This window comes from Euphorbia lathyris, chromosome 6, assembly GCF_963576675.1.
Source record: "Euphorbia lathyris chromosome 6, ddEupLath1.1, whole genome shotgun sequence".
NCBI classification, from domain to species: domain Eukaryota; kingdom Viridiplantae; phylum Streptophyta; class Magnoliopsida; order Malpighiales; family Euphorbiaceae; genus Euphorbia; species Euphorbia lathyris.
The window spans coordinates 16,112,996-16,125,525 of record NC_088915.1 but is presented as its reverse complement, the minus strand read 5'-3'; the positions used below and the strand labels follow the sequence as shown (position 1 = coordinate 16,125,525).

The following is a 12,530-nucleotide window of genomic DNA, read 5'->3' as shown; positions in this document are numbered from 1 at the left end:
TCATTAAAAAAACACATAAATAACCTCAAATCTAAAAAGTTGAAGAATTAAAGTTGCTTAAAATATCATTTAATTCTTAAAAAAAATCATTTTGAGATCATTATCGGCCAAATTTAGAAAATTAAAAATTTTGCCAACTATAAATACCGATCCTCAATAAATGTGAAACCACATAGTTTTATTTGAAACTAAACCTAAAAGAATATAAAAATAAATAAACATATAAAAATAAATATGAATTTTTTTATAAACTATATATGATACGAGAGGTTCCATCTCCGCCTCCATCTCGCGTCTAGTGAGTTTATTTTCTCCATCCTTACCCATTGAAAAGATAAACGGGGATTCCTCCTCCCGGTTGGATGAATTCCTCCTCATTGACAATGCTAACCACACCTCATGTTTATTTATTTTTTTTTTTTTAAATTACAAGGTTCGGTTTGTTTACCGAAAAATATTATGTTTTGAAAAATTGTGTACAAGAAATTTTTTTTTGTTGAAAAACAAATATCTCGTTATTTGACTACAACACCGAAAAACACGAAAAGAGATGGTGGGTGGATGTTGTTTTCAAACGAGACTTTCTTCGTATATTTTTCACTTAGCTAACCTAAAATCTTCTATTGAACTTATTTTTTTAAACAAACAAATACTATAGAATCGAGAAAGCCCTAACATTTTCCGGCAAACAAACGAAAACTAATTTATCAATAAAATAAATTGAAAAAACAATCAACATCTTCTTGTTTTGATTTTCTTCCTCTTCACCTACTACTCATGCCCACCTTCTTCAATTTCCACAAAGCAAGCTCTTCTTTCTTTCTCCACTGTAAGTCACTCTTTCTCTCTCTGAAAAAATACTCTTGTGTTCATATTCTATTATGCTCTCTTTCCTTCTAATACATTCCTTCAATCTTAGCTTATGTTTCACCCATTCATCTTTTATTGATTTCTTTCTTCATTTTTTATCACAGAATCTCTTTCAATTCAATGGATTCATTCAATCAAACAACTGGATTTCTCTTCGATTCGAATTCAAATTCTTCTGGAGATTCTGAGGATTTAGGAATCCTTGAAATCTATGTTCATCATGCTAGGAATATTCACAACATATGTATATACGATAATCAAGATGTTTATGCTAAATTCTCACTTACTTATAATCCAGATCAGACTCACTCTACTAGAATCATCAATGGCGGCGGTAAAAACCCTGAATTCAATGAAAATTTGTTCATTAAATTAACTCAACTTGATGCTGTTCTTAAATGCGAGATTTGGATGCTTAGCCGAGTCAGAAATTACTTAGAAGATCAACTTTTAGGGTTTGCTTTAGTTCCGATTTCCCAAATTCTTGGTAAAGGTAAAGTTACTCAAGATTACAGTCTTTCTTCTACTGATCTATTTCATTCTCCTGCTGGAACTGTCAAATTGTCTCTTTTTTTGAAGAACACATCCTTCCCTGTGAAAACCCCCAATTTATCAGCTTCAAATTCTTCAATTTCGGCGGAAATTGTGTTGCTGGATCCAATTGAGTATTCCAGGATTGAATTTCCTGATATCAATGTTGTTAGAGAGAATCAGCAGATGGTTTCGGAGTTTTTCGACTCGAAACCCTGTTCGTTTCTCCATCTCGGGGCCTCTCCGTATCAGGTTGATGATTACGAGATGACCATGAACACGAATGATCCGGATCGGAATTCGAATTCGGGGTTTTTGAGCTCTACTACTACTAGTATAAGCGATGGGAATTCGAATTCAAATTCGTCCGATTCCATTGAGAAAAAGGCGGCTCGGACTCATTCATCTGATTCTCTTAATGTTGAAGTGAATCCTGGCTCCGTCACTGCTCCTGATACTCCCACTTCCAAGAAAGGGGGAAGCGAAATTCGTGACCATGTATCGCCATTAGGTAATACTAATCTCGAAGCCGAACAATCTGCAATGCAGCAACAAATTGTAGATATGTATATGAGAAGTATGCAACAATTTACTGAATCTTTAGCTAAGATGAAGCTTCCGATGGATCTCGACAAGCTCGAAAACGAAGATCGAGGCGATTTGATTCAAAGCCATAGCAATAATGTTGTAGAGACTGAGAAGAAGAAGAAAAAAGATGGATCAAGGGTGTTCTATGGAAGTAGAGCATTCTTCTAATCGGAGCGGATTTTGGATTTTTCGGGTGGCGTGCTATAATTTGCACTGCTCGGTTATATGGAACACCCGAGTTTGTGTCCTGCATCCGCCACTGCTTCTAATTTGTACTGCTCGAAGTGTTATCTTGTGTGGAGAACACTCGAGTTTGTGTCGAGGTTCTAATTCGTAGTGGTCGAAGTGTTATGTAGCGTGTGGAATACCCAAGTTTGTGGGTTTTGGTTCCGTCACTGCTTCTAATTAATAACTGTTAGTGTTGTTTATTGAAACTTTGATGGGTAAAAAATTAGTAGTAATTAGCTTAATTTAACCTCTGATTATCTTCCTCCATTGTTTAGTTGTTTGTTCTGTTCTAAAAAGCAAATTGCAGTTAGTGTTGGGTGGATGTCGTTTTCTATGCTTTGTGACTTTTTCTTATGTCGTTTTCTTCTAGTGCAATAATATGTGAATCTTTATCGCAAATTAATGAGATATTAATTAATTTTAGAATAACATCTTTTACAAGTAGTAAAATTCTACTGTACTCTCGAAATAATGCATCCGAGCAATTAATTTACTGTTAATATTTAGGGTCCGTTTGATAATTTGATTAAACACTTAAATTAATGTATTAAGTGTTTATTAATGTTGCATTAAAAAAAGTGTTTATTAATGTTTGGGATAAGAGTCAAATTTAACCCTAACATTTTAAGTGAAGTGCAAAATTATTTAGTCCTATAAAATTGTGTAATTTAATCCTAACTTTTCAAGTAAGATCAATTTTAATCATACGCTATCAAAATTTTGAAAAAACTGGTTTGAATATTATTTAATTGCCACATGAGACTTTTCAAACAAGTTTATAGATAAATTGAAGCATTTTTGTATATTTTTTTCTTCGCTTTTTGTAACTATATTAATAACACAGTAAATATATTAGACAATTTGACAAAAATAAAGATTCAATTTTTAGCATTTTAACTGATTTTTTTTTAAAATTTTGTTAGTATATACTGAATATCTTAGATATAATTGACATTTGAAAGGTTTGAAATGACGTTAAATACCAACCAAGCCGGTGTTTTCTAATTTTCAATAATGTTTGGTTAGAATTGATCTTGCTTGGAAACATTAGGATTAAAGTCAAATCTGCTCTTCTCTTAAAATAAAATTTCAAAGTCAAATCTGCTCTTCTCTTAAAATAAAATTTCAAAACCGCTGCTTTTAACCAAAAAAAAAAATGTTAAGTGCCCATTTGGTTTCATTGTTCAAAACTATATTTTTTCCTTTTAATTCTGAACAGAGACAAAAAAAAAATATTAAAGTAAAATTCCGAAACACTTTTAACAGAAAAATCAACTAATATTTACTATCTATCGGCAATAGCAAACTGTAACAGTACACAGATGTTAAATATAGCAACATTTTGTGAAAATGTAAGAAAGAACAGTTCATAGAAGACACTAAAAATATTTTCCAAACATCAAATGATTTGATAAATAAATAGAATAGAAATTGAGAAACAAAATGCAATTGTTTACTTGCATGAAATGAAGTTCCAAACAGTTGCTGATTAAAGGAAAAACTCTGCCTCTCATACATGAATATTCTACAACCACCATTGAAAAAGTTAAATGGAGGGTAAAAAAAAAATTATAGGATAATAAAAAAGAAATGCTCCCAGTAAATTACTAGTATGTTAGCCAAAACCTACCAACATTATACACCTCTAACTTGTATCCCCAATTTCTAAACAGTATACTAAAAGAAAACTAAATGACACATGTATAACAAAAGGGGATAGGGTAGTCACCACCACCCGCAAACACCGGTCCCATCCGAGGTGTATCGAATCATTAATCCCATGCACTGCTCATACCTGGACCCAATCCTCCATATGCACTGCTGCTGTTTGCTGCACTGTACTGATCGGCGCCTCCCCTATTGTATGAAGACGACTCCCTTCGAAAGTCACGGCCACCGAACCTGCCTCCACCTCCAGAACGACGGTTCCTCCCTCCACCGTAAGAAGTGCGAGCTGCATAACGAGAGAGCCAAGCTGGTACTTCTTGGTTCGATTCTTGCATTAGTTCAGCTAATGACCTTGCCATTGAGGCGTTGCCTTCGTTAAAGAAGGCAGTCGCAAGACCAGATTTCCCTGCTCTTCCTGTGCGTCCAATTCGATGGACATAATCGTCAATGTCATTTGGGAGATCAAAGTTGACGACATGCGCAACATGAGGAATGTCCAGACCACGTGCTGCAACATCAGTCGCCACCAAGATAGGGGAGTTGCCACTTCTAAATGAGCGCAATGCATGTTCTCTTTCCTGTAAGATTAAGGAATAGAATTACTAACATCTAAGAACAAATTCAAGGTGAGCAAAAGCTTGATAAGAGATATGAATGGGATTAAATGTCTTCAAGCATGGGATAATAACTCGTCAAGTGTCCGGCTTGTCTTTCTAGTTCAATACGTGTTTTTGCTGATATACATGATAAAGCAATTGTCTTCCAATCAAGTTATGCAAAGTTGTTAATTAAGAAACAAACCCTGAGGTTTCCTCTTATATACATTTTGGTTCTGGTAAAGAACTACACACTTTTATCCCTAAATTAATATTGCTAAACATACATCGTTTTGATGTTGGTAGCACTGAAATATATCTACATAAAAATGCATGGACTAAAGCACAATTCAATCTTAAACTTCAAGGACTAAAACATAATTCAATTTAGAGTGACAAGTTACGAAAATTTTATAATCAATGCTTTAAGTGTTGAACTTTCAAAATTAGGGATAAACAATTCTGATTTTGAAAAACACAAAAGAGAACATGAAAACCTCTTGAACAAAATGGAACATGCATGGACAACGAAAATAAATTTGATGTAAAATCCCTCACATCAGAATCAAAATACAGAAACATTAATGACAATAATAGGGGGGAAGAGAGGTAGTAAAAAAATATCCTATTCCTTCCCAGCTGGAAGGAACTGCACTTCATATGCAACTTTCTATGGGTCTAACTTGATAGTTGATAGATTAATTGTGCAGCTATTTTCTTTTCTTTATTTTGTCAATAAATGGCTCTTTATAATTACTCTAAATCCATTTTATATCTCTCATTTTGATACAACTTCTGCGTTATATGAAAACTGCATTCCCATAGTCATGCTAACTAATTGACAGCATTTGTAGTTATTAATAGTTTTTAATACAAAGAGATAAAAAAGGGCGGCCCGGTCGCATTACGCGTCCCCGCTGAGCGAGGGTCCAGGGAGGGGTCCCACCACAAGGGTGTATTGGGGGCAAGCCTTCCCTTGCCAATTGGCAAGAGGCCGCTCCTAAGACTCGAACCCGTGACCTCTGGTCACACGGCAACAACGTTTTACCGTTGCGCCAAGGCTCGCCCTCTTTTAATACAAAGAGATATGTTACTAAAATTTTCAATGTCATGAATAACTTCATTGTTTTGCACTGTTGTGCAACCATTTCGGAGTTCTAGTTGGCAATGACAATGTGCACTAGTGTGTTCCTAAGGCAGCACATTGCCCTTGTCAACTGATCAAGTTGCAAAATCAACAAAATCAACAGAGCCTAAATCATGGCAATACCAACCCATGCTGATCAATGTTGCACGGACACGGACACCGGAATTTCTAAAACATAACCCTTCATAAAATAGCCTTCAAATAAAAACAGGCACAGATACAAAACCTACTAAAGAGAAGTGTCCGTGCAACATAGATGCTGACTAAAGGAAACAAAATCAATTAACACGCAACCAATGTTCATGAGAGAAAATCCATACAGCACAAGATATAAGTTTAGGATCAATATAGATAATGAGCATTATAAAAGAAGAAAGAAACACCAGTACCTGTTGTGTTCTGTCGCCATGTATGCTTGTTGCAGGGAAACCATTAACAGACAACCAATGTTCAAGTGCATCAGCTCCTTTCTTTGTCTCGACAAAAACTAATGTTAAAGATTGCTGAGAAGTAATAAATGCAATTGTGAGAGGACCATGTAGATAGGATATTCAAGAAGTACAAGCGAAATCATCCATGATAGATTTATATAGATTACTAGTACAACAAACCTTCAATTCAGGGACTCTGATGGTTCAAACCATCCCTCCACAAGAGAAAGAGGAAAAATAAATGTTGATGGACAGGTGAGGAAAGGACAAAAAAAAAAGTAAAAAGCAAAGTTGTTTTTTCCAGCATTACCTTTGGCTGAATACCATTTGCCCTCTGTGCATGAAGAAGGTCCATGAGATGACTTCTTTTGTCAGACTCATGAACAAACTCAACTCTCTGTACGATCAAATCAGTACTTGAGCCCACTCGCCCAACAGTCAAAAAGATATAATTGAACAAGAAATCAGAAGCTAATCTCTGCACGAAAAAAATGTTGAAAACAATTACACACTTGTACATCATCCTCAAGTATCGCCTATCCACCTCAACCCAAACTTACCCACACAAAATCAAACCAAAAAAAAAAAAACAGTATACAATACAATGATGCAGCTTTTTGGTTTGTATTTTGTAAATACATATTAATACTTCAATAAATAGATGTTGCATCAAAAGACCTATCAAATTCAATTCTAGCAAAGGCCTGCAACAAAATTGAGATTTTTTGCATCATCAAGATAAGATTCAACATACCATTTTCTTTTTTCCCCTATTAGGTCTGCTTAATTGGAATGATGCATTTTACAGAGGATGGATGAAATTAGGTAGGAGTGGAGTAGGGAAAGGATAGATATAAAATTTTCCTTCATTGTTTGATTTGAAGAGAGAAAAGAGATGTAATATAAGATATAATATATATATATATATATATATAACTATCATTATTAATTGTAGTTGAAATAATAAACAAATGTAGGGGTCTACTAGTAAAAACATACATAAAAATAATGTTTCCTACAATATTAGTTACATTTTTTAAATTTGTGTGAACTTAGAAACAGAATCATCTTTCTAGAATGGAGGGAGTAGTTAAAATAACTTGAACAAAAAGGAAAAAGAACCTGTATTTCTCTAGGGAAGGTGGCACTAAAGAGCATTGTTTGCCTTGCACCCGGTCGAGGCATATCATTCTGTTCCACAATTTTTCTTATTTGGGGCTCAAAACCCATGTCCAACATCCTATCAGCCTCATCTAAGGCTAAGTACTTGATCATCTGCAATGACACTCTAGCTCTCTCCAACAAATCTACCAATCTTCCTGGAGTTGCCACAAGAATATCAACACCTCTTTCCAATTCCCGCAGCTGCCAAGATATATTTCACTCATTAATTAACTTACAGTGGTCAATCGAAACCCAATATGATACTTACATTTTTCAAGACTCAAAATTCAATTTCTTAATAGAAACTGGAGCAAAAAAGTAAGGCTTCAACAGAATATCTCGAGAACAACACACAGACAAACAACTAACAAAAACACAAGCATTATATTGGAGCAAGGAAAGAAATAGCAAATGCACTCATTGAATTGGTTGCTTTAAATCAATAGACAAAAAGTCAAGATGAGTTATAGTTTCTAAGACCAAAAGAAAGCTATTTCAAAAGAAAAAGATAAAAGATAAAAGTCTGTCATACAAATAATTGTACATCAAAGAGAGATGGCAACTACAGCAACAGGAAGATGGACGAACCTACCTTCCACCTAAATGACAGCTAATGACAAAAAAAGAGTGATGAAGCAGCTGAAAATAGATCCTATCAATAGGTCTCTAGATTTCATCTTGTAACAAAACAAGAAAGCCTGATAGTGAAACCTAAGTTCCATAAAGCATACCTGTTACCCAGTAGCCTGGATATTGAACTACAAACCTAAGTTCAAATGCATTAGACATGAATACAATTGTCACCTGCTTGGCAGATCAAGATAGTAATAAAAAAGAGGGCGGCCCGGTGCACTACGCATCCCCGCTAAGCGAGGGTCCGGGGAGGGGTCCCACAACAAGGGTGTGCTGGGGGCAAGCCTTCCCCTGCCAAATTTTTTTTGGCAAGAGGCCACTCCTAAGACTCGAACCCGTGACCTCTCGGTCACACGACAACAACGTTTAAAATTACATCTGAAGAGTAGTTTTTAATATCTCCAGAGAAAATTTAAAGTTTCCACCACAATTACAGGTCGACACACCTCTCCATAGCCATGACCCCATGGACTGAAATTGCTATTTGTTGACACAATACTATATCTGAAAACAGTAACTTTAATGTCTCCTTAGAAAATTAGGAGTTTGTGATAGATATCCAAACAATCATCTTTACGCAACAAATGCACAAGCAGAATTCATAGAATTTGGAGCAGTACACATCAAAGAAATTTTAACCCTACTTAAATTACCTGCACAACAAATATGCTATAGTACAAAATGTCATGAACTGAGTAATATGCAACAATCCACTTGATAACATGTTTCACCTTAAACATCAAATAATAGTAAGTAGTAAAAAGGGCCAAATTTAGATTTTGCAATTTTCCCAAAAAAATTATGGTCCACTTAGCATGGTTTATGTTCCATAAAGCAACTGCACCTGTCTCTTGTTAGGATTAAGCAAGATTCCTCTTTACTTCACTCATAAGTGCTCCAACTCAAATCAAAAGCTGCAGGCTTTTTCTTTTAATATTGCAATAGTTATATTATAGATGACAACGTTTAAGGACTACACAAAGTTTTCTATTTCAACAAACTGGCTGAAATAGCCCAGTATAATTGTTTAGCAAAGCAAACACCAATAAACTTTCATATCAAAAAGATGCATGGCATCATTAACAATAGAGCCGAGCATACCTACGAAAGCTCGAGTTTCAATTAAAAAAGATCTACATATGTGTTCCTACCTATGCCATATAGCTACAACATAAGATACAATTTTCATTAAGACAAGAACACAAGCGGGAGGAAAAGGAGAAGAGATTCGTGAAATGGCTTCTCATGAAACAAAAGAAAACAGTATCATGCATATAACAATATTCAAAGCACATTCAAAAGACAGTGAATTCAAATAAACTATATGAATCATAGAGCTAGGCCATTGCTTGTTCTCACAATGTGAAAAGGTCAAGTATTTTGTTCCAGGAATTCAAGATAGGCTTAATGCATATTTACACCCTTAAACTTGACACATTTGGCTTATTGACACCTAGAACTTTTACAATAACCTATCACACACCTGTAGTTGGCTTTAAAAACCTATCACACACCTATAGTTAGCTTTAAAAACCTATCACACGCCTATAGTTGGCTCATTTGGACCTCCTACACACAAAATCGTTGATCTGTTATTTTTGACGGATGAGGTGCCATGCATGCTATAAAAAAAAAAGACCGTGAGTTCACTTTGCATGCCTCCTCATCTTTTTATAGATTTTTAAAGCCAACTATAGGTGTGTGATAGTTTTTTAAAGCCGAGTATAGGAGTGTGATAGTTTACTTGGAAGCCATTAGGGAAAACTTGCCAAGTTTAAGGGTGTAAATATGCATTAAGCCATTCAAGATATACATCCAATTGACACCAAGAACGATGATCAATCAAATAAGAATACTAGAAATGGGATACACGACACAAGATGAGTGAAAAGAAAAGTAAACAGTCCAAACAATGTTAACAAATGAATACAGACCTGTTGATTAATTGGTGCTCCTCCATAAGCAACTACAGCCTTAACACCTGTTTGATAAGAGAATTTTTTTGCTTCTTCATGTATCTGAAATGATAGCCATGTTGTATAAGACTTGCAATATTCAGGAAATATCAAGTATGTTATATTTAAAAAATTAAATTGATTACTAAATTCCACCTGCATTGAAAGTTCCCTTGTAGGAGAAAGAATAAGAGCTAGAGGGTACACTGTACGTGCCCCGCGCATAGGCCTCTGTGCACTCTGCGCTTGTATATTCATAATTCCACTAATAATAGGAAAACAGAAAGCAGCAGTCTTCCCAGACCCAGTCTGAGCACAAGCCATCAGATCCCGGCCTGCAAGGGATATTGGGATGGCATGCCGCTGCACAGGTGTTGGCCTCACATACTTGCACCTGCGGATATTATGATTTAATGCTTCACCCAAGTCAATCTCAGCAAAGGTGTTTACAGGTGAAGGCACATTTTCCCCATTTACATCAACTGGGATATCTTCATATGCATCAAAGTTAATACCAGTATTCTCTTGCTCAGTGAATGCCTCTTCTTCTGTAATTTCATCTTCAGCAAAGGGGTTCACTTCTCGGTCTCTGCCACGATCCCAACCACCAGTTCTGTTGCCCCAACCACCACCTCTGCCTCCACCACCATAGCCTGATCGATAATCATTTCTAGGACCCTCCCAACGAGATCCACCACCACCACCATATCCTTGACTTGATGCAGGCAGAGTCTGAGCTTGAGCTGGAGCTGGTGGTTCTGACACAGGTGCGCGGTTTCGGAGATGTGGAGGGACATAGGTTGGTCGAGAAGGAGCAGCAGATGCGGTGCCTATACTACCATTGGCAGCAGAAGAACAATCAGATGTGAACTCAGCTGCAGAGTTTGCAGCCAAATCTGCCCATGAAGTTCGTGTATTCATCACAGTTCAGAAAACCCAAAATCTTAACAGGAAAAACCCTCTTCCAAATAAAACACAGAATAAGTCCGATTTTGCAGAAAACAAATTACTCAACAAACTTTATGCACTGGCTCGTTTCAATACCAAAAAGTTCAATGTAACCCCCAAATTATTAACCTGTTCAAGCAACAAATCGATCAAACCTCAGGATCTGAGACAAGTTGCATTCGAAAACAGAACAACAAAAAAAAGTTACAGTTAAGTATGACAAACGGAATCACAACGCCAACATTTTTATCCGCAAAAGGCAAAAACAACATCAAACAGACCAAGAATATACACAAAAAACACAAAGTACAGACGGAATTCCTCGGAAAGCACATACACTTTCATCAACAACAACCAAACATAAGGAAAAATCAATTTGATCTGCTGTATCAACAAAAGCCAAATCAGAAAATCCAACTCAAAATCAAAATGCAACAAACTACAAATCCAAATACATACAAAATCCAACTCAAATATATATCAACGTAGTAAAACGCAGCCAAAATCTACCCAAGCACGCATACATACATACATACATAAATGAAGAAAGAATGAGAACCTGCCAATGAAAAACGAAACCCTAGAAATCGAAGAAACGAAGCAAAGATGGAAATTGTGTAAGATCCACAGGAGTAAGAGGAGGAGGAGGAAGAAGAAGAAACCCTAAACACATATGTCTGAGTGATGAAACGGAGAAAGGCAGAAACAAAAATATCTTGTATACGTATTTTCGTCTTGCATTTTAAGCCATTTTCTCTCTCTAACTCAAAAGGAAAATGTTTTTATTTTATTTATCCCTATTTTTTCGATTTTTGCCCTTTTGCTTCGCCTAAGCTTGCGTTGCGTTGTGCTTTTTTATTTATTTATTATTGTAAGAAATCAAATTGAATTCCAATAACTTTCTTTTATTTCACGAAGAAAAAGGAAGGGAAATTTTAGTTGAAGATTGATTGCGGCTTTACTTTCTCCTACCCATCCCAACAAAAAATACATTAATTTATTATTTTATGAGTTTTTAGGTTTTTTTTTATAAACATATTTACTTCGTTAAATGAAAAGAATATAAATACAATAAGACAATCACAAAGAATAAAATTCTAATAAAAGAATACAAATACAATAACACAATCATAAAGAAATTGCAGTAGATATAGAGGCCATGTTGAGACTTTGTGCCATGCTTTTAGAGATTGCTCTAATGGTAAAGAGGTTTGGAGGAAAATTCTCTCACACCATATTTTCTCTTCCTTCATGGCCCATTCTGAGGTCGACTGGTTCTCTGATTGTATTAGTAGCAAGTTACTTCCATACATGGAGCATGGTGACATTTTCTTTGCTATTATCTGTCACCAAGTTTGGAAATGGAGAAACGAGAAGATTTTTGGAGATAAAACTGTATTTATGACAAACTTATCTGAATTCTTCTCGAAAAAAACTTCTCTATTATTGATAGTTTCAAAGGAGAGTCCCTTGCCAGATCCTCTCAGTGTTGTGATGTCCATCTCGTTAGATGGAGCAGGCCAAGAGAGGGGGTTGTGAAGCTGAATACTGATGGTTCCTGCCTCAGTAATGGTAAGATTGCGGCTGGAGGTGTGCTTAGAGATGCAGGGGGCGCATGGCTTTCTGGGTTCTCCCATAATTTAGGGTTGGGTTCTTCCTTCTCTACGGAGCTCTGGGTTATTCTCACTGGAATCAATCTTGCTAAAAGGCTGGGTATTAAGAGGCTCTCTGTGGAGTCTGATAATATGGAAGCCATCAAAATGATTTCTAA

The 12,530-nt window shown here is 35.8% G+C and overlaps 2 protein-coding genes across 3 annotated transcripts; one reads left to right on the top strand and one right to left on the bottom strand.

Annotated features, from left to right (window-relative positions):
• Window positions 1-725: 725 nt before the first annotated feature.
• On the top strand, window positions 726-2,464 carry LOC136234190 (uncharacterized). Its single transcript, XM_066023980.1, has 2 exons — window positions 726-829; window positions 975-2,464. The coding sequence occupies exon 2, from the start codon at window positions 991-993 to the stop codon at window positions 2,155-2,157; it is 1,167 nt and encodes a 388-aa protein (XP_065880052.1). The 5' UTR covers window positions 726-829; window positions 975-990; the 3' UTR covers window positions 2,158-2,464.
• A 1,217-nt stretch (window positions 2,465-3,681) lies between these two features.
• LOC136231982 (DEAD-box ATP-dependent RNA helicase 37-like) lies at window positions 3,682-11,581 on the bottom strand. Of its 2 annotated transcripts, none has more exons than XM_066021018.1 (7): window positions 11,319-11,581; window positions 9,968-10,888; window positions 9,791-9,874; window positions 7,182-7,424; window positions 6,370-6,537; window positions 6,018-6,131; window positions 3,682-4,463 (listed from the first exon to the last, which is right to left on the bottom strand). In XM_066021018.1, exons 2-7 carry the CDS (start codon window positions 10,730-10,732, stop codon window positions 3,990-3,992), a joined length of 1,848 nt encoding a protein of 615 aa, XP_065877090.1. In that variant the 5' UTR covers window positions 10,733-10,888; window positions 11,319-11,581; the 3' UTR covers window positions 3,682-3,989. The 2 variants fall into 2 exon arrangements, with proteins under 2 accessions (XP_065877090.1, XP_065877091.1); XM_066021019.1 differs by having other exon boundaries at window positions 11,323-11,581.
• Window positions 11,582-12,530: the final 949 nt, after the last annotated feature.

Coding starts and splice junctions, on each gene's coding strand:
- LOC136234190 (XM_066023980.1), top strand. CDS start 991: ATGGATTCATTCAATCAAACAACTGGATTTCTCTTCGATTCGAATTCA.
- LOC136231982 (XM_066021018.1), bottom strand. CDS start 10,732: ATGAATACACGAACTTCATGGGCAGATTTGGCTGCAAACTCTGCAGCT. Junction 9,875..9,967: donor CAAGGGAACTTTCAATGCAG/GTGGAATTTAGT, acceptor CTATCATTTCAG/ATACATGAAGAAGCAAAAAA. Junction 6,132..6,369: donor CAAATGGTATTCAGCCAAAG/GTAATGCTGGAA, acceptor ATTACTTCTCAG/CAATCTTTAACATTAGTTTT.